Source organism: Hyla sarda, chromosome 2 (assembly GCF_029499605.1).
Source record: "Hyla sarda isolate aHylSar1 chromosome 2, aHylSar1.hap1, whole genome shotgun sequence".
NCBI classification, from domain to species: domain Eukaryota; kingdom Metazoa; phylum Chordata; class Amphibia; order Anura; family Hylidae; genus Hyla; species Hyla sarda.
Window position 1 is genome coordinate 162,997,267 of NC_079190.1, and position 26,832 is coordinate 163,024,098.

General features: G+C 46.0%; 1 protein-coding gene across 2 annotated transcripts in view; it reads right to left on the bottom strand.

Moving 5' to 3' along the window:
* PCCA (propionyl-CoA carboxylase subunit alpha) overlaps nt 1-26,832 on the bottom strand; it is a 1,119,575-nt gene that overhangs the window by 203,420 nt on the left and 889,323 nt on the right. For both annotated transcript variants that reach the window (XM_056555680.1, XM_056555679.1), the window contains exon 19: nt 17,464-17,566. In XM_056555680.1, coding sequence (XP_056411655.1) covers nt 17,464-17,566 — 103 coding nt within the window. The remainder of the gene's footprint in view (nt 1-17,463; nt 17,567-26,832) is intronic.

The following is a 26,832-nucleotide window of genomic DNA, read 5'->3' on the forward strand; positions in this document are numbered from 1 at the left end:
TGAACAGTATACAGAACACCATGCAGTGACAAGTTGAAAGGGACTATTGGGAGAATAACCCTATCTTCCAGATTCTCTAAGCAACTGACTGCAAGGACTCTTCGTATTTAAAAATCTTTATTTCTCTCAATTGAAAAAGTTACCAGATGTACTTATTCCTTTTTTGTAATCATTGCCAAGGGCAGTACAGATTGCATTTTGCCCAAAAAAGGGTTGTCACCACTGCAAGCTCCAGCACTGCTCTCTTGTCATCATGGTAGTTTTGCCACATCACAAACAGATCAATGCGTGCCACTGATGTCATCGACAGAATTGATCTTGCATGAATCCCAACTGATTCTTAGGCTTTAATTGGTCATGTGACCAAACCCTCCTGCGCTCAGCTTGTACTTGTAAACTCCTATGCTTTTATCCTCTCAGAGCATTTTTCTTGTGAGGTCATTAACCCCTTAAGGACTGAGCCCTTTTTTGCAATTCTGACCACTGTCACTTTATGCATTAATAACTCTGGGATGCTTTTACCGATTATTCTGATTCCGAGACAGTTTATTCGTGACATATTCTACTTTAACACAGTGGTAAATTTTCTTTGTTACTTGCATCCTTTCTTGGTGAAAAAGACCAAAATTTCATGAAAATTTGGTATTTTTCTAACTTTGAAACTCTCTGCTTGTAAGGAAAAATAGATATTCCAAATAAATTATATATTGATTAACATATACAATATGTCTTTATATTTGCATCATAAAGTTGACATGTTTTTAGTTTTGGAAGACATCAGGGGGCTTCAAAATTCAGCAGCAATTTTCACCAAATTTTCAAAATCAGAATTTTTTCAGGGACCAGTTCAGTTTGGAAGTGGATTTGAGGGGTCTTCATATTGGAAATACCCCATAAATGATCCCATTATAAAAACTGCACCCCCCAAAGTATTCAAAATGACATTCAGTAAGTGTGTTGAAGAAAATTCAAAATCTTCATTTTTTACACTCAGGTGTTCTATTAGACCCAGTTTTTGAAATTTGAAAAAGGGGTAAAAGGAAAAAATGACCCCCAAAATTTGTAACCCAAATTCTCTTAAGTAAGGAAATACCTCATATGTGGATGTCAAGTGCTCTGTGGATGCACTACAAGGCTCAGAAGGGAAGGAGCGACAATGGGATTTTGGAGAGTGAGTTTTTCTGAAATGGTTTTTGAGGGGCATGTCACATTTAAGAAGCCCCCATGGTGCCAGAATAGCAAAAAAAAAAAAAAAAAAAAAAAACAAAAAAAAAAAAACAACATGGCATACTATTTTGGACACTACACCCCTCAAGAAACATAACAAGGGGTCCAGTGATCCTTACCACCACACAGGTGTTTGAAGACTTTTTGTTAAATTCAGATGTGTAAATTAATATATATATTTTTTCTCTAAAGTGCAGATTTTCCCCCAAATTATACATTTTTGCAAGGGGTTACAGGAGAAAATGCCCCCAAAATTTGTAACCCCATCTCTTCTGAGTATGGAAATACTCCAAGGGTGGACGTCAAGTGCACTTCGGGCGCACTACAATGCTCAGAAGAGAAGTCGTCACATTTGGCTTTTGGAAAGCAAATTTTGCTGAAATGGTTTTTAGGGGGCATGTCGCATTTAGAAAGCCCCTATGGTGCCAGAACAGCAAGGAATGTAACAAGGGGTACAGTGAGCCTTAAGACCCCACAGGTGCTTGAGAAATTTCCGCTAAAGTTGGACATGAAAATGGAAAATTAGTAAGGAAATACCCCATATGTTGATGTAAAGTGCTCTGCGGGTGAACTACAATGCTCAGAAGAAAAGGAGCATTATTGAGCTTTTGGTGAGAGAATTTGGTTGGAATAGAAGTCAGGGGCCATGTGGGTTTACAAAGCGCCCTGTGGTGCCAGAACAGTGGACCCCCCACATGTGAACCCATTTTGGAAACTACACCCCCTCACAGAATTTAATAATGGGTGCAGTGAACATTTACACCCCACTAGCATTTGACAGATCTTTGGAACAGTGGGCTGTGCAAATGAAAAATTACATTTTTCATTTTTATGGACCACTGTTCCAAAAATCTGTCAGACACCTGTGGGGTGTAAATGCTCACTGTACCCCTAACTACATTACGTGAGGGGTGTAGTTTACAAAATCACATGTGAGGGGATCCACTGTTCTGGCACTATGGGGGCTTTGTAAACACACATGGCCTTCAATTTCGGACACATTCTCTCTCCAAAAGCCCAATGGCGCTCCTTCTATTCTGAGCATTGTAGTTTGCCCGCAGAGCACTTTACTGCCACATTTGGGGTATACAATATCCAGCAATAGGAAGAAATACACCGGGCAACTCACCATTAGATGCTTGTGTTTCTTTATTGGATAAAACGGTACATCAGTGCGGCAGGCGCTCGTGCAGGGATGTTTCACAGGATAGGGTCCGTTTCTCGCGAGACTTTGCGCTACAACAGGCCTTATACCAGGTGTAAGGCCTGTTGAAGTGCGAAGTATCACAAGAAACGGACTGTAGCCTGTGAAACATCCCTCAACAAGCGTCTGCCGCACTGATGTACCGTTTTATCCAATAAAGACACACAAGCATCTAATGGTGAGTTGCCCGGTGTATTTCTTCCTATTGCTGGATATTGTGTTTGAAGTGAACTACCTTTTTTGTGCACTGTGAGCACCACCAAGTCACTGTGTGAACGGAATTGCTGCAAGTGGAAACGATTGGATCTATTGGAGTGCTTGAGCCGGGCAGTACCGGGTTTTCTATTGTGCGGACTGTGGCACATTTGGGGTATGTTCTTACTCAGAAGAAATGGTGCTACAAATTTTAGGATACTTTTTTTTTTCCTATTCTCCCTTGTGAAAATGAAAAATGTAGGGTAACACCAGCATTTTAGTGAGAAATAATTATTTTCATTTTCACATCCAACTTTGACGAAAATTCGTCAAACACCTGTGGGGTGTTAAGGCTCACTATACCCAGTTACATTCCGTGAGGGGTGTAGTTTCCAAAATGGGGTCACACGTGGGTATTTATTGTTTTGTGTTTATGTTGGAACCGCTGTAAAATCAGCCACCCCTGTGCAAATCACCAATTTAGACCTCAAATGTACATTTCACTCCTGAGCCCTGTTATGCGCCCGCAGATCACTTTAAGCCCACAAATAGGGTAGTTCTGTAGTCAGGGGAAATTGCGTTACAAATTTTGGGGGTCTTTTTTTTCCTTTTACCGCTTGTGAAAATTAAAAGTATGGGGCAACACCAACATTTTTTTTTACACTAACATGCTGGTGTAGACCCCAACTTTACCTTTTCATAAGGGGTAAAAGGAAAAAAAGGCCACCAAAATTTTTAGTGCAATTTCTCCCGAGTACGGAAATAACCCCTATGTGGCCCTAAACTGTTTATTTGAAATACGACAGGGCTCCGAAGTGAGAGAGCGCCATGCGCATTTGAGGACTACATTAGGGATTGTATAGGGGTGGACATAGGGATATTCTACACCAGTGATTCCCAAACAGGGTGCCTCCAGCTGTTGCTAAACTCCCAGCATGCCTGGACAGTCAGTTTTACAACAGCTGGAGGCTCCGTTTCGGAAACACTGCCATACAATAGGTTTAATTTTTATTGGGGGGGGGGGCAGTGTAAGGGGGTGTATATGTAGTGTTTTACCCTTTATTATGTGTTCGTGTAGTGTAGTGTTTTTAGGGTACATTTGCACTGGCGGGAGTTTATGGTGAGTTTCCTGCTAGGAGTTTGTGCTGCGTTGAAAAATTTGCAGCAGCTCAAACTTGAAGCAAAAAACTCACTGTAAATCCTCCTGTGTGAATGTACCCTGACAGACCGTGCATGCTGGGAGTTGTACTTTTGAAACAGCTGGAGGCACACTGGTTGGAAAACCTTCAGTTATGTTCCGTTAACTAGCTCAGTATTTTCCAACCAGTGTGCCTCCAGCTGTTGCAAAACTACAACTCCCAACATGTACTGATCGCTGAAGGGCATGCTGGGAGATGTAGGTATGAAACAGCTGGAGGTACGCAACTACAACTCCAAGCATGCCGAGACAGCTGTTTGGGGATGCTGGGATTTGGAGTTTTGCGACATCTGGAGGGCTATAGTTTAGAGACCACAGCACAGTGATCTCCAAACTGTGGCCCTCCAGATGTCGCAAAACTACAAATCCCAGCAAGCCCAGACAGAAAACAGCTGTGTGGGCATGCTAGGAGTTGTAGTTTTACAACATCTGGAGGACTACAGTTTAGAGACCACTGTAGCCCTCCAGATGTTGCTAGGCAACTCACCGGCTTCCGAAGGATCCAGGGAGCCGCATCGCTGTCCTCTTCTGCCGCCGATCGCAGATGGGTAAGTGGACCTTCGGCGCCGGTCCCATTCTGTTTCCCCGTTTTGCCCAGTCTATTGTGGGTGGGCAGAAGGGGGAAACCGAAAGTTAACCCCCCCTGCCCCCAATCTGCTATTGGTCGTCGCTTCTTGACGACCAATAGCAGGGATAGGAGGGGTGGCACCCCTCCCACCTCACTCCTATCCCTTCAGGGGGATCGTGGGTGTCTTGGACAACCCCGATCCCCCTTATATTCTGGGTCACCATAGCCGTATGACCCGGAATCAACGCAAATCGCTGACATGGGGGGGGGGGGGGTTGTTGTCTGATGACCCCAAGCATTTTTCTGTTTTTACACTTTCCTTTTTTCCTCCTTACCTTTTAAAAATCATAACCCTTTCAATTTTGCACCTAAAAATCCATATGATGGCTTATTTTTTGCGCCACCAATTCTACTTTGTAATGACATCAGTCATTTTACACAAAAATTTACAGCGAAACGAAAAAAAAAATCATTGTGCGACAAAATTGAAGAAAAAACACCATTTTGTTAATTTTGGGGGCTTCTGTTTCTACGCTGTAAATTTTTCGGTAAAAATGACACTTTATCTTTATTCTGTAGCTCCATACAATTAAAATGATACCCTACTTATATAGGTTTGATTTCGTCGCACTTCTGGAAAAAATCATAACTACATGCACGAAAAGTTATACATTTAAAATTGTCCTCTTCTGACCCCTGTAACTTTTTTATTTTTCCGCATACAGGGTGGTTTGAGGGCTAATTTTTTTGCACCGTGATCTGAAGTTTTAATCGGTACCATTTTTATTTTGATCGGACTTCTTGATCGCTTTTTATCCCTTTTTTATGGTATGAAAAGTGACCAAAAATACGCTATTCTGGACATTGGAATTTTTTTGCGTGTACGCCATTGACCATGCGGTTTAATTAATTATATATTTTTATAGTTCAGACATTTACGCACGCAGCGATACCACAGGTGTGTATTTTGATTATGATTAAATATTTTAATATAAAATTTGGGAAAAGGGGGGTGATTTAAACTTTTAATAAGGAAGAGGTTAATGTGTGTGTTTTTAAACTTTTTTTTTTTTTTACACTTTTAGTCCCCTTAGGGGACTTTTAGGAGGAATCATTAGATTCCTCATACAGATCATTGTGGTTTCATAAAACCACAATGATCTGCGCGCTCTGCGCTCGATTGATAAAGTCTGGCCCTGCCAGGCTGTATCATTCAGAGCCCCGGAGCCGCCGCAGGACTGTCCCAGGATTCACACGAGGCACTGAGCCATACCTGTAAAACAAAACAAAAACCAACATCCCAGCCAGGGAGCAACTTCCCCCTCCCCGGATAATCACAATAAGTGGGGATGTACATAAAGCCTAAACCTATCAGATTCCCAACGCCCTAGGCGGCGTATCACATCCGGAGCTAACCCCCACATAGACGCTTCCGTGGCCGCTCAGATCCTAAATGAGAACTAAATGTGAACTAAATTCTCCAGGGGCCCATCCAAGACCTCCTAACCCTTCCTAAAAACCTGAATAAACTGGAACTTGGATAAACACTCCCCTAGCACATATACCAGCAAGGGGCCGTCAACCGCACGGCAGAGCTTCATATAATCCCTAAAACAACTTACAGGACACACACTGGACCCTCCCAGGGTCAACAACCGAACCAGGAAACCGTGACCCAGCTGGTCCATCTTAGAACGGCAGACCACACACTCCAAACCCGTGCCCTCCTCGTACACATCAGAAACAAACAGGCCACCCGCTGAAACCTTGCTAGGCGAAACCAAGTCAGACACCCTAAAGGCCCCAAAAAACGCCAGGGAAAAAGCAAGGCAAAATAGAACTTCCTCAAAACCAGAAACACACACAGTCCCCAGCACACCACACAGCTACTCCAATAATGAAAAAGAAACCGGCCTCTTCAAATCCCGAACAACCAAACCCCCTGGCCACCCTCCTCACCAGGAAAGACTTTGTGGCGTCAGGAAGCCCCCAAACCTGGCCAGATGCAGACACCCCATCACTAAACAACCTACCTACAAAAAACAAGACAGCAGCCATCCAATCCCCCTCAGTCCGCAGGACCCCGAGACCTGGCAACAAATCATCCCACTCCTTCCAGCAGCTACCATAGCCAGCCCAGATACCTTCGGATCTTGCAGCCACTCCCCCCAAATTTCCACAGCCACCAATATGAGAAAGAGTTCCAAGAGAGCCAGGTTCCGCATGAAACCCGAGGACTTCGAAGACTCTGGCCACGAAGCCACACACCACTGCCCCTGCAGATAAGCACTAAAATCTTGACTACCAGATGCGTCCGTAAACTCCAAATCCCAGTTGGACACCTGCCTCCCTATGATGACCGATCTCCCATGATACCTGTCCAAAAACTCCAACCACACCACCATATTGGCCCTAAGCTCAGCCGTCAAATGAACAGAATAATGCCTCAGCCGTCCCACCCCCACCATCGTCAGCCTACTACATAACACCAGCCCCATTGGCATGATCCGACAGGCATAGTTAAGCAGTCTCAACAACGACTGCAGGTCCCGAAGTTGTATCTTCGCTGCAGTAGCCACTGCCTGCAATTTCCACAGTTTGTCCTCGGGAAGCCTCCATATTGATGAGGATGCCCAAAAACTTAAACTGTGTGCCAGGCCCCTCAGTCTTGTTGGGCGCCAGAGGCACCCCAAAGCAGGCCGCCATTCTCTCCATAGTCTGCAGTAACACCGGACACACTGCTGACCCCCGAGGACCGATAAACAGGAAGTCATCCAGGTAATGCAGCAAGGAGTCCACCTGGACGCACCACCCACTCCAAAAAGGTGCTAAAACACAAAGTACACACAAGAAACTGAGCACCCCATAGGCAAACATCGAACAAACACCTGCCCAACAACACCCCAAAAACAAGAAGTTATCCGGGTGATCCGGCAAGAGAAAGCCACCTCTATATCAGTTTTTTCCAACAGAGCCTTCTGCCCATATCGGCGCACCCAAGTCAAGGCCGCATCAAAATGTATAAGACACAGCACAAAGGGCAGGGTCAATCCCATCGTTCACTGACCCCCAAGCGCATGGGAGAGGTGATGAATGAGCCGAAACGTATTCGGTTCTATTTTAGGCACCAGCCCTAAGGGTGACAGTCGCAAGTCCGTCAGCGGGAGAACTGAAAACGGGCCCAGCGGCACCTACTTAGGCAATTTCTCCCGCACAACATTCGGATACTGCAACACTGACCTCAAGTTCCGCACCTCGCCTGCAGGGCCAACATTGGAACACGGGATACGAAAACCGAACTCTAAACCCTCCTACCCCTTTTTGGATACCGGTCTAGTAACCCCACCATCCTTGCCACCTTCACCGGCATTACCCCCTTTGTGGTCAACCTCTGATCCACGGCCCTTCCCCTTTTTAAAACAGCGGGACAAATTGTGGGCACCTCCACACCCGGAGCATTCATGCTTAAAACGGCACCCATTCCCAAATCAGCACTGACCCTCATTAAATTGCCAACAGCAACCCTTTCCTGCCCCTGCCTGCCTGCCGGATGCAGGTCCGGAAGGACCGGCGCCGTCCTGAAAGGACTGCTCACTCCCCCGCGGCGTTGAAATCAACCGCATCCAAAGCCCAATGTCTTTGTGGTCCCAGCACAACAAAGGCCGGACCACCTTGCGCTGCCGAAACTGTTCATCGTACCGCAGCCACGCGGTACCCCCATAGACCATGTAAGCCTCCCCCACCGAGTCTAGATAACAGAAGAGAGGCAAGCAATTGTCAGGTGCCTTCTCCCCAACCACACTAGCCAGGATGGCGAAGGCTTGCAGTCAAATGGTAACTCCTCCTTCAGCCCGTCTCTTCATAGGCCTTGCTCCATCTTCATGCCGAGAAAACCGCCGGCCCCCCACGCTTCCCAGGGGCTGCGGTGCTACATGTAGTCACAACCAGTTCTCCACAAGCCACAGCAGCCGAGTCACGTGTGCCCCGTCGGGCCACTGGTGCAGCGCTGCACCTCCTGCTGGAATGCTGAGCTCTCCCTGCACTAAAAACATCAGTGCAGGGGACAGCCGTACCATCCCGACTTCTGCCGCGGCTCCCCACGTGTAGACGCCGTTTGCTGCAAGCTGCTTGCCCTTGAGATTTCTCCCAGCTCCCTTACTTCCGGCAGCTAAAGCAGAGGAAGCAGGAGGGTCCCAGATGGGGCTCTAATGGCTGCAGAAGGCATGGGGAAGGACCTCCGGGCTCAGGTGCTCTGGTGGGCGGGACCTGCAGGCGCTCGACCGCGGGGCCCCGATCCACTTGGGGCCCCAGCAGCAGACGAAGAAAGCAACTTCCACCCCGGACCTCAAGCCAAGGCCTCTTTCCTGACCAGCCGCAGCAGCACCTCATGCGCATCAGACATGGTGAGTGACCGGTAACAACTTTTCTCCTTGCTGGCTTCTCACTCTGAGATAACCTAGCACCCCCTCCCCATTATATAAAACTTCCCCCCCAGACTCCTCCCCTTGACCGAACTCCTGACCTCTCACTGACCCCGCATTCCCCTCTCACGCTTCAGATCTGTCCCCTGTCATGTACCCCTACACTCCCATTCTGTCCACTCCGGGGTTGTCTCTATAGAAGTATTTTGTAAATGTTTCAAACCAAAAAGTAAAACAAACAAATAAAGAAAATCCATATTCCATTAAAATTAATCTATGTTTTTGCCTGTGTTTTGACATAAATGTGTACCAACATATATTGTATCAATTGAAACAATGCGCATTCATTAAATGATCAGGGTTAATTCCAATCCTGGCCACTGCAGATGGCACAGGCAAAGCCCCTGAGCTTGCTCAACCTCCTCCCTTCATAACAGTCTAAGGGTGCGTTCACACTATGTTTTAACGATCTGGCTGACGGATCAGGCGGGGGAATTTTAAAACCGTCCGCAGCCGTATTTTCATCGAATCTCATTCATTTAAATGCGCTGACTGGTGTCAGATAGTGACTCCAGTCAGCTCATTTTTGCGATGTATCCGGTTTTGTGGCCGGACTGATAACCATGGTATGCCAGCAGCCAGATCGATAAAATGTGGTGTGAATGCACCCTAACACGATGAAGGAGTTGCATGTTCCCACACTGATGTGGTGCAAGAAAAGGTCACATTTATTTACTATAATTCCATATCAAATAAAGATAACAGTCTCAACTACCTGGAAAGTGCTAAGGAATGTACTTTTTAGATTTTAGTGAAAGGTTTGCAGCAATACTAGTGTGTAGGAGAACAAATTTTACAAAAGCAATACAGAGGCACAGCTAAGGTGCTTCAGGTATATCAGCTTGCATTCTTGTTGACTGTTAGCATTCAACAGCATCCAGCATAGCCGAGAATACAAGTAAACACCAGTCAGTTGTAACATCAATGGTCTGTTCTCACTGAGGAAATTCATCCAGGAATTTCCTTACTGAATGTCCTTAGTGGTGGATTTGCGCCAACTGGAATCTGCGTTCAATGTCTGCTGCAAACCTGCCGTTAACATTAATGATGTCCTATTGACAGATTGGAATCCCAACAAGTACTGCTATAAAAATGAAATCAATGGGAATCAGCTGCAAGCGTTGCTAGGTAAAGTAAATAACACTGACACCACATTTTAGGAACAGTCCATTCTTGAAGTGTTTTTTGTCTATTCGGCTGTGTACAGACCAGTCATAGTGCTTATGCTGACTCCTGTTCACCAAAATCACCTACATTGGGCACATGAGCATCACAACTGGACCATAGAGCAATGCAAGAAGGTATCCTTGTCAGATGAATCAGTTTTTCTTGAATATAACTTGGATGGTATGTGCTTGCACTTACCTGGTGAAGAGATAGTATCAGGATGCATTAAGCAAAGAGCAAGCTAGAGAAGAAAGAGTTATGCTCTGCGTAATGGTAAGCTTGGAAACAGTGAGTACTGACATTCATGCGGATATTATTTTGACACGTACACCTAACTTAACACTGATGAAGACCAAAGTACATCCTTTCAGGGTAACAATGTTCCTGAATGACAGGGGCTTCTTTCATCAGACCCCCCCACCCCTCCAAAAAAAAAAACTAATAAAAAAAAAAAACACGGCCAAAGACATCACCACATCTATTAATTTAAAATCCAGTTTTTTTTTTATGTAACTTTACTTATATAAATAACAAATAGTTTTATTATATTGGCATGTACAGGTATGCCCTGGTCCCATTACCGGTGTTTAAAACACGCTCACGGGCTGAGCGTGCTTTAAACCCGGTGGGTCTCAACTGCTATCAACAGCCAGGACCCAGGGTTAATGCCGGGCATCAAAGACCAGGATGATACCCGGCTTTAACCGTTAAGATGCCACGAGCAAAGTTGATTGCAGCGTATAAAATGAAAGGGAAAGCATCCTGGCAGCTCAGCGGAGCTGATCAGGACCATCGCAATGAAATCATGATGTCCCGACCAGCTGAGAGGGCCCTTACCTGCCTCCTCGCCGTCCGATCGGTCCTCTGCTGCTCCCCGACAGCCATGCAGGCTGGAGCAGCAGAGCACCGGTAACACTGATCAATGCTATGCTATGGCATAGCATTGAACAGTGTATGCAATCAGAAGATTGCATAGTTTAGCCCCCTATTGGAGCTTTAAAAAAAAAAAAAGTAGAATGTGTAAAAAGTAAAAATAAAGTTAATGTGAAAGCCCCTCTTCTAATACAAGTTAGAATCACCCCCCCCCCCCCCCCCCATTTCCCATTTTTTAAATAAAATAATGTACCGGTAATAAAAAAAAAAAAAAATAAGTATATGTGGTACCGCCGCATGTGTAAATGTCCGAACTATTAAAATATAAGGTTAGCTAAACCCCACGATCAATGGCGTACACTTTGGTCACTTCATATACCATAAATTTTTTTTATAAAAAAGCTATCAAAAAGTCCTATTAAAACTAAAATAGTACCAATAAAAACTACAGACCGGAAAAATAAAGTTATAGGGGTCTGAAGATGACAATTTTAAACATACTATTTTGGTGCATCCTTGTAACCGTATGGACCTACAGAATAAAAATCAGGTGTACTTTTTACTGAAAGTACACTGCGTAGAAGCGGAAGCCCTAAACAGTTGCAAAATGGCATTTTTTTTCATTTCACCCCACAAATTTTTTTTTGTTTGGCTGCAGATTACCGTATTTATCGGGGTATACCACGCACCGGCCTATAACACACACCCTCATTTTACCAAGGATATTTGGGTAAAAAAAGTTTTTTACCCAAATATCCTTGGTAAAATGAGGGTGCGTGTGTGTGCATGCGTATACCCCGATACACCCCCAGGAAAGGTAGGGGGAGAGAGGCAGTCGCTGCCCGCTTCTCTCCCCCTGCCTTTCCTGGGGTCTAGAGCCCTGCTGCCGCCGCTTCTCTTCCGCTGGCTATCGGCGTCGCTGCCCGTTCTCTCCCCGACTATCGGTGCCGGCGCCCCATTGCCGGCGCTGATAGCCAGGGGTAGAGAAGCGGCGCCGGTATTGGGGCAGCGGCACCGATAGCCAGGGGAAGAGATGGGGCAGCGGCACCCATTGCCGGCCCCGCTGCCCCCCCATCCCCGGTTGTATAATTACCTGTTGCCGGGGTCAGGTCCGCGCTGCTTCAGGCCTCCGGTGTGCGTCCCACGAGTGACGTCATTGCACCGTGCCGTGCAGCGCATAGCAACGACACAGGGGACGCACACCAGAGGCCTGAAGCAGTGAGGACCCGACCCCGGCAACAGGTAATTATGCAACCGGGGATGGGGGAGGCAACGGGGCAGCGGCGCCGGCCATGGGTGCCGCTGCCCCTTCTCTCCCACTGTCTGTCAGCGCCGATAGCCAGGGGGAGAGAAGGGCCGGCAGCAGGGCTCTAGACCCCAGGACAGGCAGGGGCAGAGAAGCCGGCAGCGCTGGCGGTCTCTGCACCTGAAAAGCCGCTGCAGTTCATTGATTTAAAACGCCTGCATTAAATCATTGAACTGCAGCGGCTTATCGGCGTATAACACGCAGGTAGACTTTAGGCTAAAAATGTTAGCCTAAAAAGTGCGTGTTATACGCCGATAAATACGGTATGTTATAAAATAAGTAATGTCATTACAAAGTACAATTGGTGACACAAAATACAAGCCCTTATATGGGTCTGTAGGTGCAAAATTGAACAAGTTATTTTTAGAAGGAGAGGAGGAAAAAAAAAAACTTAATCCGTCCAGTACTTATTAGCGGCTAGATATTACAGAGGAAATTCTTTTCTTTTTGGATTTCTCTTTTGTCACGGCCACAGTGCTCTTTGCTGACACCTCTGTCCATTTTAGGAACTGTTCAGAAAAGCATATGTTTGCTATGGGGATTTTATCCTGCTCTGGACAGTTCCTGACATGTACAGAGGTGTCAGCAGAGAGCACTGTGGTTGTGACAGAAAAGAAATCCAAAAAGAAAATAATTTCCTCTGTAGTATACAGCCACTGATAGTATACAAGTACTGGAAGGATTAAGATGTTTTAATAGAATTAATTTACGAATCTGTTTAACTTTCTGGCATCAGTTGATAAAAAAAAAAAAGTTTTCCACTTTAACCTCTTAAGGACGGAGGGCGTATCTATACACCCCCCGTTTTAAAGTCCTTAAAGGAAAACTGTCACATATTTTCTCCCGCACTATCCACAGGTATTGGTGGATAGTGCGGGAGACGCTGATTAAAACGAGCCCTACCTTGGTCTGATCCGCGCCGCCGTTCGCCCGCAATTGTAGTTTTAATCTCTGTGTATATCCTGCTGTAACTGGCAAAGGCGTTACTTCTGCGGGCTAACGTACACTGACGTCAGCGCTGCTCATGAATATTCATGAGCGGCGCTGACGTCAGTGTCCGTTAGCCCGCAGAAGCACCACCTTTGCCAGTTACAGCAGGATATACACAGAGATTAAAACTACAATTGCGGGCGAACGGCGGCACGGATCAGACCAAGGTAGGGCTCGTTTTAATCAGTGCCTCACGCACTATCCACCAATACCTGTGGATAGTGCGGGAGAAAATATGTGACAGTTTTCCTTTAAGGACTGAGGGCGCATGGATACGCCCGTGGGAATTCCGGTCCCAGACGCTCGCCGGGTGGGGACTGGACCGGGATGCCTGCTCATATTGTTCAGCAGGCATCCCAGCATATCGCCCAGGGGGGTCCTGAGCCAGCCCCCCCCCCCCCATGTCGGCGATCGCGGAAAATCGCAGATCAATTCAGATCTACGATTTGTTGCTATTCCGGGCTGATCGGGTCTCTGGTGACCCGATCACCGGGGAAATAGGGATGATCGGAGCTGTCAGTAACAGCCCTGATCATCCTAAGGGATAGGAGCGAGGTTGCAGTGGTGCCACCTCCTCCTATCCCCTGCCATTAGTCAGCAATGAGTACTGACCAATGGCAGTTGAAGACAGGGGGTTACCATGGAAACCCCCCACTCTGCCCACCCCTGGATGTCGGGCAGAACGGGGGGAGAAGATGGCGGCCGTTACCTGTGGAGAAGATGCGGTGGGGACCGGCGATCATCGGTGGCATCAGCGGAGATCAACAGCGCAGGTAGGGAGGCGACGGCGCGGAGCATCATGGAAGGTGGCAGTAAAGCGATCTTTACTGCTGCCTTCCTAGTGGTTGCCAAACTGCAACTCCCAGCATGCCCAGACGGCCAAAGGCTGTCTGGGCATGCTGGCAGTTGTAGTTTTGCAACATCTGGAGGGTCACAGTTTGGAGACCACTATTACAGTGGTGCCCAAACGGTAGCCCTCCAGATGTTGCAAAACTACAACTCTCAGCATGCCTAGACTGCCAAGGCATGCTGGGAGTTGTAGTTCTGCAACATCTGTCCCTTCAGATTTTGCAATTTGAAAATTGCTGCTATACTTTGAAGCCCTCTAATGTTTTCAAAAGTAAAAATAGGTCCATTTTATGATGCCAACATAAAGTAGACATATTGTATTTGTGAATCAATATAACATTTATTTGGAATAACGTTAGAAAAATGCTAAATTTTCATGAAATTTGGGGATTTTTCACCAAGAAAGGATGCAAGTAACGACGAAAATTTATCACTAAAATAAAGTAGAATATGTCAAGAGAAAACAATCTCAGAATAAGAATAATCAATAAAAGCATCTAAGAGTTATTAATGACAGTGGTCAGAATTGCAAAAGATGAAATTGCAAAAGGTGAAATAGGGCTCAGTTCTTAAAGGGTTAAGGACACAGGTTTTTTTTCATTTTTGCACTTTCATTTTTTCGTCCTCACCTTCTAAAAATCATAACTCTTTTGCACCTACAGACCCATATAAGAGCTTTTTTTTTTGTTCCACCAATTCTACTTTTGTAACTTTTGTGGGCTTCCGCTTCTACGCAGTGCACTTTTCGGTACACATGACACCTTATCTTTATTCTGTAGGTCCATACGGTTACAAGGATACCCAACTTCTATAGGTTTGATTAAAATTATAACTTTTTGTATGAATATTAGTACATATAAAATTGTCCTATTTTGACCCCTATAACTTTTTTATTTTTATGGATACAGGGATGTGTGAGGGCTCATTTTTTCCATCGTGATCTGTAGTTTTTAACCAAACTATTTTTTTTATGGGACTTTTTGATTGCTTTTTATAAAAAAATTTTGGGTATAAAGTGACCAAAAATAGACAATATTTTTTTATAGTCTGAACATTTATGCACTTGGCGATACAACATATGTTTATGTATATTTTTGTTTACATGTATGTATATATATATATATATATATATATATATATATATATATATATATATATGTGTATATACACACATATACACACATTTTTGTTTTATGGAAAAAGGGGGGTGATTCAAACTTATTAACTTTCCCCCCCCCCCACATTTTTTCACTTTTTTTTGTCCCCATATGGAACTATTACATGCAATATTCAGATTGCATATACGGTTTAATGCTATGCCATAGCATAGCATTGGTCAGTGTTATCAGTGCTCCATCCTGCCATCACTGACTGGAGCACAGAAGCACCGATCGGAGGGCGAGGAGGCAGGTAAGGGCCCTCCCGCCTTTCTCTCAGCTGATCAGGACATCGCGATTTCACAGCCACGGTCCCGATCAGCTCCACTGAGCTGACGTTTCATTCCCCCTTTGTCATTTCAATTCCCAATCCACCCTCCACACCATTTCAATCCCCCTTCTGATCCCCTCTGTGCGGCATGCCATGGGGCGTGGTTAGGGAATTGAAATGACACAGGGGGATCAGGGGGGGGGGGGGGGGCGGGTCTGGGTTTCAGAGGAGGGGACTGAAATGGTACAGGGGGATCAAAGGTGGGTTTGGGAATTGAGGTGGCCACTGTGATCCCCCTGTGCCCTCGAGGGCCCCCTGTGTCATTTTAGTTACCACCCCCCACCCCATCTTAAATAACATGCCCCCCAGTCCCCCTTTGACTGTTACTGACTCCTGCCACTGGTTCTCACCTGGACTGTATCTTCAGCAGGCTTAGGTGGGTGCACACTGGTGCTGGCTGTGCAGGCAAGGGATGCACGACTATCGGGCGCAGCCGCCGACACCTGACATCCTCCTGCGCGGCTCCTCTGTGCAACGTCAGTGCGTCCCTAGTCAGTCCTCGCAGCCCCGCCGAAGCTGACTGAATTAAAGAGGTCAAGAGGTCATTCTTCCAAGTCTTGCACCTGGCGTTATTTAGCACATGCGCTCTCTTATATTTTTTGGCGTCATCTTTGAACTTGTAAGACTGACCTCTTGATTGGTCAGAAGGAGCGAGGGCCAGTTCAATTGATTGGCCTAGGCTATTGGGGCAAGAGCTATAGTCCGGCACGTATGCACAGGTAAATTATGATTTTGATTTATATATATATTTTATATATAGCGACGGAACCTGTTGGTAGCACAAACGCCAAAGTCTGCATCGCTTCTGATTCTTAGATTGGTATTTTGCTGTTGGATATTATTTATGTGTGGGTTTATTACTACCATATTTGCATAGATGTCCGATACCTAGACATTGGGGTTTATTTACTAACGTGATCCCGACTTTTTGTCAGGTTTTGCACCCAAATTGTATCGCACGTCCCATGCGACACAATTTGGGACCCAAAAAAACGAAACCCTCCATTTTACAAGAAAAACTCGAAAAGGGGGCATGGCCACGGGATAAAGTGGGCATGGTCCCGACAGTTTTGAAAAATCCTAACATATGGTTTCCACAGAAAATGTGGTGGATTTGAACTGAGGAAAACCCGACAGATCAGAACAGTTGTAAAAAAAGCAAAACGTAGGGAAAAGTGCAAAATGTAGGGAAATCTTAGTAAATACCTTGGGAAAATACCAGTTGGAAATCAAAACCCACAAAGAAACCTACACTCCACTGTTAAATAAACCCCATTGTGTATATTGTATGATATCCTTTTTCATGGATACTAGGAGGTTTTATGATACAGCATTTGGAAACCATACATCTTCAGGTCAGACTGTGGAATGCAATTATTCACATTTAGTATTTGTGCTTCTGGAGGGAGAGCGTTTTGCCCCCTCGATTTTTGGCGTGTCCCTTTTTGTGGGATCTTTTAATTAATGTTCTATGTCTGTTTTGAATTTATTGACTCAAACATTTTAGATTTTTTCCAAATATTGTGTTGGTGTCTGGGTGTGGATTTATTGTACAGTGTGTAGGTTTCTCTTTTTGGATAATGTTTAAAAGAGAAATCCCCAACTGACCTCTGCCATACTCCATGGACCAGTCTTGGCTTTCATTGTTGTGTGGCAGATCTGTCACTTGGAATGAATACATTTTTAAATACAGAACCAAACGCTAACACTAATCTAACACTGCAAAGCAACTTTTCAATATGCACTAGGTCAGCATCTGTAATACTTGTTTGTGTTATAAACAGATAATAGTATATGGCCAACTTTTTGTTGATTTCTCCCCAATATAAACTGTAAATTTCTTTTGACACCTAAGTAGAAGGAGTTAAGCGTGTTTTTAACACTTTTATTTTAAACATAACATATGCAGATACTTACAGAAAAATGATCCTTTAACCTTGTGACCACAACGTAGTGGGTAGTACCCTCCAGTGAAACAGAAAGGTCCCAGCTCTTCATATCATTCTTAGCTACTGGAACTCTAAAATAATAAGACAGCAATGTTACATTAAAACATGCCCCATGATTAATTTGCAATCTTAAAAAGACTAGCCAAGGACCTTATTTATTTATTTATTTTTTTACCTAAGGCTCTTAAACGAGGCCATTAACAATAAAGCAAATATAAAGAGCTAAACTTTCCAGAAGATAATGTCATTGGAAATTCTTATGCTATTTAAATATTTTTGCTTAAATACAGTACATATTGTAAAAAATACATGTGCATAAAATTTCCAGTTAGATTGTGTCATTGTATGGCCACCGTTTTATTACCTTCCTACAGATCTGCTGTAAAGACATCCATAAGCCAGTCAATATGCAAATATTAAATTACTAAATGAACTGCAGATAAATGGCAAATAACACTTTTAATCACTGTTTTGACAGGTGATGAAAGTTCATAGTATCCATGACAACACTAAGTCACGGTTGTTCGATGTGCACTAGGCACCTGCTGGGGTGTACGCAAAGGTGTCTGTGAAGTATTTTGACTAGATAATGTCAGCCATCTATCGTCTGAGTTCTCTAATGTGCAGATATAGCTGTATAGTGACACCTCTTAGCATCGCTCTTGGATTATAAATGCTGATCATTTTCACCCAGATGTAACAAAAAAAGTACTTGCTGTGCTGAGGAGCATATAAAACATGAAAGAGTTAATAAATCCATAGCGGAATATCCTCCTTTAGTTTTCACTAGAAAAAGACAATTTCTATTAAAGGGGTTTTCCAGAAATCTAAAAATAGACCTATCTTCTTTCCAAAGACCGCTCTCTGTCTGTCTCCACTTTGGGTGTGGTGTTACAACTTGGCTCCATTCACTTCAATGGAACTGAGCTGCAGAACCACACCCAACCTGGAGACAGACAAGGAGAGGTCTTTGAAAGAAATTACCAATGTTTTTCAATTCCTGAATAACTCCTTTAATCAGTTGTGACAGAATTAACTTTCCATTTCCATTTCCAATGGAAATATGTCTACCCATTCTTACAATGCTTACAGCTAAACACTGGACAAGATTACATTTACTTGCCAGTACTTGTTATCAGTGGCGTACCAAGGGGGGTGGGTAGGTCTGCATATACCTATGGGGAAGGGAGGGGGGTGTAGGTCTGCATAAACCTATGGGGAAGGGAGGGAGGGGAGGGGGGTGTAAGTCTGCATATACCTATGGGGAGGGGGGGGTGTAGGTCTGCATATACCTATGGGGAGGGGAGGGGGTGTAGGTCTGCATATACCTATGGGGAGGGGAGGGGGGGTGTAGGTCTGCATATACCTATGGGGAAGGGAGTGAGGGAGGGGGTGTAGGTCTGCATATACCTATGGGGAAGGGAGGGGGTGTAGGTCTGCATATACCTATGGGGAAGGGAGAGAGGGGGGGTGTAGGTCTGCATATACCTATGGGGAAGGGAGGGAGGGGGGGTGTAGGTCTGCATATATCTAGGCGGAAGGTAGGGAGGAGGGGAGGGTGTAGGTCTGCATATACCTATGGGGAAGGGAGGGAGGGGGGTGTAGGTCTGCATATACCTATGAGAAAGAGGGGGGGGTGTAACTCTGCATATTCCTATGGGAAAGAGGGGGGGGGGTCACTCTGCATATGCCTATGGGAAAGAGGGGGGTGTAACTCTGCATACGCCTATGGGCAAGAGAGGGGTGTAACTCTGCATATTCCTATGGGAAAGAGGGGGGGGTGTAACTCTGCATATGCCTATGGGAAAGAGGAGGGGTGTATCTCTGCATATGCCTATGGGAAAGAGGAGGGGGTGTAACTCTGCATATGCCTATGGGAAAGAGGGGGGGGTTGTAACTCTGCATATGCCTATGGGAAAGAGGGGGGTGTAGCTCTGCATATACCTATGGGAAAGAGGGGGGGTGTAACTGCATATACCTATGGGAAAGAGGGGGGGTGTAGCTCTGCATATACCTGAGGGAAAGAGGGGGGTGTAACTGCATATACCTATGGGAAAAAGGGGGGGGGTGTAACTCTGCATATACCTATGGGAAAGAGGGGGGGTGTAACTCTGCATATACCTATGGGAAAGAGGGGGGTTACCTGGCTACCTACCTACCTGCCCTTTTACTGTGCAGGACACAAAGAAGTGCATCATTACAGTTAGTGGGCCTATAGATGGAAAGATTGTGTAGAGGAGGGGAGGGCTCTGAAAAAATGTAGAGTCCGACATGTTTTTCCTGCAGATGTTAAGAGATCCACATGGCGGTCTTATGCGGACGGAGAAGAAAAGGAAAGAGGACGCTGCTGATCAGAAAAGACGTAATTGTGAGTCCCAAAATGTAACTGTAATCAATTATATGGTGTACAGATCCTGTGTACAGCTGATATCTACCCCGATATGGTCCTGTATATAATCACTTATATTGTGTACAGATCCTGTATAGTATAATGGTCTGTGTATAGTGGTTTTATTCAGTACAGTATGGCAGTATTATAAGTTATTGAGTGGTGGTATATATTTACTCCTTGTATACCAGTATTATTGGTCATGGAAATTTACCTACATTAAAGTGTTTCTTACATATATACATTTTTGTTTATTGTGTGTGGGATTTGGGTGGAATAGGGGCATGGCAGAAGATTTATGAGCTGCAGAGACTAGCAGGGGCCCTTGCCTTTTTTTTTTGGTCCGGGGGCCCTGATCATTGTCAGGGGGGAGGGGTGTAATTAAGGGGGGGGGGTGTGTGTGCGTGTGTGTGTATGTGGGGGGGGGGGGGGGTGCCAAACAACGGGTCCGGCCCTGGTGCCAAATGCTCTAGGTACGCCCCTGCTTGTTATGATTAGTTTGTTGCCACATCCTGAAAGTAGAATTTCAATTACTTGCATATAATACTATGCTCTGTAGGGTAATTAACACAGAGGAAAATGTTATGATATTGCAATGCATTTAGGGAACCTTAATGTTTAGGAGCAATGTTTTAGGGGCAAAATAAGTTTTACGAGGCTAAATGTAAGGCAAAGAACTTAGGCTAAAGGAAAAAAACTTACACTAACATACTAAGTTTTGAAACACTGGGTAAACCTACCAGAGAAATCCACATACATTTCACCCCCCTCAACACATTGTCATCCCCTTCACACAGCCACATTTACATTAAAAGGGGTTATCTGGCAGGAGTTTGTTTTTTGTTGTAAACTATGCCCATTCTGCAATATATAAAAATAGTAACCTTTACTCCCCTCCAACACTCCCACAGTGCTTCTAGTATCCTGCTCTGGTACCTGGTGTTATCCTCTTCCTAAATGGAAGTATGACACATTTGTCCCAGGCACCAGGAAGACCAAGGCCTGGGCCCAATGTGTCATACTGCCGCTCAGCCAATCACTAGCCAGGGTGGGACATTGCTGCAGCGCGCGATTCACAATTGAAGCGCGATATACTGGGCCCGGGAAGCAGGAAGAGGAGCGCACCTGGGACCGGAGCAGGATAACAAAGGCACAGTGGGAGTGCTGGAGGTGAGTAGAGGTTTATTTTCTTTATGCATTGCAGAATGGGCATAGATGACAAAAAAAAAAAAAAAAAAAAAAAAACTCCTGCCACGTAACCCATTTATCCCCCCTAATCTTGTTATTCCCATACCCTCCAATCATAACAAACTTCCTTACCCTCTCTCTCTGCCACACTCATCCTATCATATTAATCCCCTATCAAATTCACCTTCTCTCACAAGGTCACACTCATCCTTTATTATTCTGTTACATTACCCTGTCCCCTGTGCCTGACGTACTCACCCGGACCATGATACACAGACCAGCATTATCTCCATATATTTGTAAAAAAAAAAAAAAATTGTCCTGTATTATCACAAAAAACAACAACCCAAAACCTATACATAATAGGTATTCTCACATTCTTAATCCCACATGGTGTAAAAAAAAAAAAAAAGTGCAAGAATTGCTAAATTTGGTCCAAAACATGGACATTTTTTTTGCAAAAGATAGCATGTATCGCATAAATGATACCAATAAAAAGTAGAGCTCATCTCGCAAAAAAAAAAAGCCCTCACACAATGCAATTGCAAGAAAAAGATTAAATTTATGGGTGTCAGAACATGGAAACACAAAAAAGGGAATAAAAGGATATGGTCGTAAAAAAGGAAAAAGAACATAAAAAGCTATTCTTCATAATATTGTAGTTTTTTTCACCAAAAATGCTGAATGTATCATCAAAGATTTACCACTAATATAACGAACAATATTTCATGAAAAAACAGTCTAGCTTTGCTCTATAAAAGCATGTCAGAGGTATTACCACCTAAAGAGACACAGGTCAGGTTTAACCTTTTGGGGACGGAGTGCGTACAGGTACGCCCTCGCGTCCTGGTACTTAAAGGGGTACTCCGATGCTTAGACATCTTATCCCCTATCCAAAGGATAGGGGATAAGATGCCTGATAGCGGGAGTCCTGCCACTGGGGACCCCTGGGATCATGCACGCGGCACCCCGTTTGTAATCAGTCCCCGGAGTGTGTTCGCTCCGGGACTGATTACCGGCGACTACAGGGCGGGCGGCGTGTGACATCATGCCCCCGCCCCCGTGTGATGTCACGCTCCGCCCCTCAATGCAAGCCTACGGGAAGGGGCGTGATAGCTGTCACGCCCCCTCCCGTAGGCTTGCATAGAGGGGCGGTGTCAGGCCCAAGGCCTGATTAAGGAAACATACATGTGCTTTATAATTGCATCTATGTATAAACTAAGACCTGGGGGGTGAGGGGTCATTCAGACGGTGAATCCTGTGTCTTTTGTGTATTGCAGTTTATTGGGGTCTGGCTGTGTGTTTACATCTTCTTTGAAGTCATGCACTCTGGTCCCATCATAAAATCAAACAGATAAGGGGCCAGGAAGAGAGAAGACCCCCTGGTGGGATCAGAGGGGAGGGGGAAATGGAGTATCCCTCCCAAGAAAGCAGTTATGATATATTTAAACAATGCTAGACTAAAAGTTGGGTGTTCAATGCTGTGGAACAAGCTGACAAGACCATCCTAAGAACAGCTGGAACTCTCTCATGGATTGCTAATATCATCATGCTGTAAGAACTTCATTTTTGCTTTCTGAACTTGTCTTGCTAAACTCTTTTATACATTTTTGTAACTGTATGTCATTTGTTTATTTTTATGCATAGCACTGTGATACCTTTTATCAGATTAAATGTTTAATTAGTCAGCTCTGGTCTTTGATCTCTAAATATATGAGCTCACCTTTCTGAAGGCAGCTCTGGTGGAAACACGTATCTAAGGGTTAATTTGGTGACTTGCTGGGACTAGTAGTGGATACCCAGAGGTCTGGCGGCTTTAACCCTTGCATCATCACACTCTCTCTAGCGTCTTGGCTGGACCAATAGGGTGTGATCGTGACAACTGGTGGCAGCGTCGGGACATATTTAGAGGTTTTAAGGGCTTGCTGGATTTTACCTGTAAGGAAATCTTCGCACTAAAAAGAAATTACATACATATTCTTGTGTGTAAATTCCAAAGACAGAGCTCAGTGCTGGTTTAAAAGACATACAAAAAGAGTGCAAGACAGTTCCGTCCTCCCCATCTTCTGTTTTACCTCTTCTGTCTCATCTCGGAAATATGGAGGCATATCGCAAGCAGTCCAAGCCTGCACTGGAGCTAATGTGCCAAGAAAAAGACATCCCTACTGCAGGAAAGAACAAGGAAAAACTTATTGCTGATCTTGTGGAGTATGATGCCCGTGCAGAAGAGCTGAGTGACATGAGAAAGTCCTACAGCTGGAACTGCCATCCAAGGACTGATGTCACCTGGGGAATATAACATTACTCCCCATCAGGACAGTACTCCACATGAGGCCTTGGACTCTTATATGCGGACTGCCTTACAACACCTTGGGAATGTGGATGCCAATATGAAACTCCAACTGCTTCTCCAGTACCAAACTGCAGAGAGAGAGGCACGGGCTGCAGAGAGAGAGGCACAGATACGAGCTGCAGAGAGAGAGGCGTCAGAAAGAGAGGCCCAGCGGAGGCATGAACTAGAGGTTCTGAGGCTGAGAGGGGATGCTTCATCCGCACAGAGTGATGTGCAGGATCAAGGAGACCACAAACCTTGCTTGGAACATTTCCCCATGTTGGAGAAAGATGGTGATCTGGATGTGTTCCTGAGGGGATTTGAAAAGGTTTGCCGGCAATTCCATCTACCTAAGGAACAGTGGGGACGATATCTAACCCCACAGCTGTGAGGGAAAAATCTGCCCTGCTAAAAAGTTTTAATCTGACTCCAGAGGCTTATCGGAAAAGATTTAGGACTTTGCAACAAAGCGCCACAGAAAGCTGCACTGAACATGCAGGTCAGCTAAGGACTGGGGGCCTACAAGTCACTACCTATGAGGCCCTGGAGGACTTGATGGTTCTGGATCAGTTTTTCCAAACACGGAGCTTTGAAGCCAGAGAGTGGATTTTGGACGGCAAGCCCAAGACAGCCATGGAAGCAGCAGAACTAGGAGATGACTTTGCCAACAACCGGGCGCCAGCAGCAAAGCGTGGATCTGCACAAGCTGGAGCAAGTACCTGGAGGGGAGCCACACAACCACAAAGCACCACCAGGTCAGCCGGGAAATTCTTGCCATCATTCCCAAAAGCAACAGGAGCCACATTGGGTCAGGTGGACACCCGCCGATGTTACAGATGCAACAATATTGGGCACCTGAGTGCCACTTGCCCCAACAAAAAGAATTCTCCACCAGTAGCTGGGGGACACACAGCCGTTCTTCTGGTGTCCGGAGCGGTGGAGAAAAGAGCGGATAACCTGCAGAATGTAACTGTGGGTGACCGGGTGACAGTGGGTTTGCGAGATTCTGGAGCCTCCTTTACCTTTGTGCGGCCTGAAGTGGTGGATACAGAGGACATCATCCCTGGAAGAACCATGGCTTTAAAAGGAATTTGAGGTGTGTGGCCTGCTGTGCCCATGGCCCGTGTGTACCTGGATTGGGGTACAGGCAAAGGTTTGCGGGAGGTGGGGGTCTCTGAGGACCTCCTTGTTAATGTTCTGCTGGGGAATGATTTGGGTCGGATGCTCTGTCATTATGCTCCAGAGGACACTACCTGCACACCGGATGGGCTAGGAGAGAGCCCTGTTCATTCTGAGGTACTGTGCGAGACTTTGGGAGACACTGTGAACTGTGGTAACTGGGAGGGGGTGCAGGGGATTGATAATTGTTTACCTGTGACTGAACCAGTAATGTTTTCCAAAAGTGGAATGGGGTGTATTGTGAAATGTGGCGACAATGCATTGCCAATGCCAAAACCTAGTGGAGATGGGCTAGGGGGACCCCTCAGCCCCCAGGTCTTAGTTTATACATAGATGCAATTATAAAACACATGTATGTTTCCATAATCAGGCCTTGGGCCTGACACCTCCCCCTTAAGATGGAGACAGAGAGATCTTGCCTGCCAGGCTAATCGATCTGTCTCCATTACTCCTCTATTTCTCTTCTTGGGATTAACCTCTTAAGGACCCAGGACGTACGGGGACGTCCCCGCACCCTGGGCCTTAAGGACCCAGGACGTCCCCGCACGTCCTGGCGTTTTCCGGTCTCTGCCGCTCGCCGGGCAGAGATCGGAACTGGATGCCTGCTGAAATCCTTCAGCAGGCATCCAGGGCAAACGCCGAGGGGGGCCATGTAGGCCCCCCATGTCGGCGATCGCCGCAAATCGCAAGGGAAATCGCCCTTGCGATCTGCGGCGATACCGGGCTGATCGGGTCTCTGGGACCCGACCGCCCGGTAATTTCGCATGATCCCGGCTGTCACAGACAGCCAGGACCATGCTGAAGTATCGGAGCGAGGTGGCAAGCCGGCCCCCTCTCCGATCCCCTGCGATCTGTCGGTTAGTGAACCGACCAATCGCAGGAGGGGGGGCGGTTACTTCCTCCCGTCCTGCCCGGCCCCTGAAAGTCGGGACAGGACGGGAGGAAGACCGGAGGACGCGGCGGGGGACGGGGGAGTGCTGGGGACCGGCCCCGGTACTTACCTCGTCCCTGAAGACCCGGATCCCGGCGAGGAAGATGGCGGCGGCGGCGACAGGTGAGTTGATCTTCAGCCGCGGTCGGGCCCTTTACAGCAATGCACGTCGCCGTAAAGCGACATGCATTGCTGTAATAGGACCCTGTAAACTACAACTCCCAGCATGCCCAGACAGCCCTTGGCGTCTGGGCATGCTGGGAGTTGCAGTTTTGCAACATCTGGAGGTCCACAGTTTTTGGACCACTGTGCCCTTCCAGATGTTGCAAAACTACACATCCTCAGCATGCCCTTACTGTCCAGGCATGCTGGGAGTTGTAGTTCTGTAACATCTGGCCCTTCAGATGTTGCAGAACTACAACTCCCAGCATGCCTGGACAGTTTTGGCATACTGGGAGTTGTAGTTTTGCAACATCTGGAAGGGCACAGATTGGGAACCACTGTATTAGTGGTCTGCAAACTAGTCCTCCAGATGTTGCAAAACTACAACTCCAAGCATGCTGGGAGTTGTAGTTCGGCAACATCTGGCTCTAAAGATGTTGCAGAACTACTACTCCCAGCATGCCTGAGAATGTTTGGGAGTTGTGGTTTTGCAACAGCTGGAGGCACACTGGTTGGGAAACATTGTTTCCTAACTCAGTGTTTCCCAACCCGTGTGCCTCCAGCTGTTGCAAAACCACAACTCCCAAACATTCTCAGGCATGCTGGGAGTAGTAGTTTTGCAACAGCTGGAGGTCCCCCCCCTGTGAATGTACAGGGTACACTCACATGGGCAGGCGGCTTACAGTGAGTATCGGGCTGCAAGTTTGCAATGCAGCAAATTTTGCGCGGCAGCTCAAACTCGCTGTAACCCCCCCCCCCGCCCGTGCGACTGTACCCTAAAAACACTACACTACACTACCACAAAATAAAATAAAAAGTAAAAAACACTACATATACACATACCCCTACACAGCCCCCCTCCCTCCCCAATAAAAATGAAAAACACCTGGTACGCCACTCTTTCCAAAATGGAGCCTCCAGCTGTTGCAAAACAACAACTCCCAGTATTGCCGGACAGCCGTTGACTGTCCAGGCATGCTGGGAGTTTTGCAACAGCTGGAGGCACCCTGTTTGGGAATCACTGGCGTAGAATACCCCTATGTCCACCCCTATGCAAATCCCTAATTCAGGCCTCAAATGCACATGGCGCTCTCACTTCGGAGCCCTGTCGTATTTCAAGGCAACAGTTTAGGGTCACATATGGGGTATCACCGTA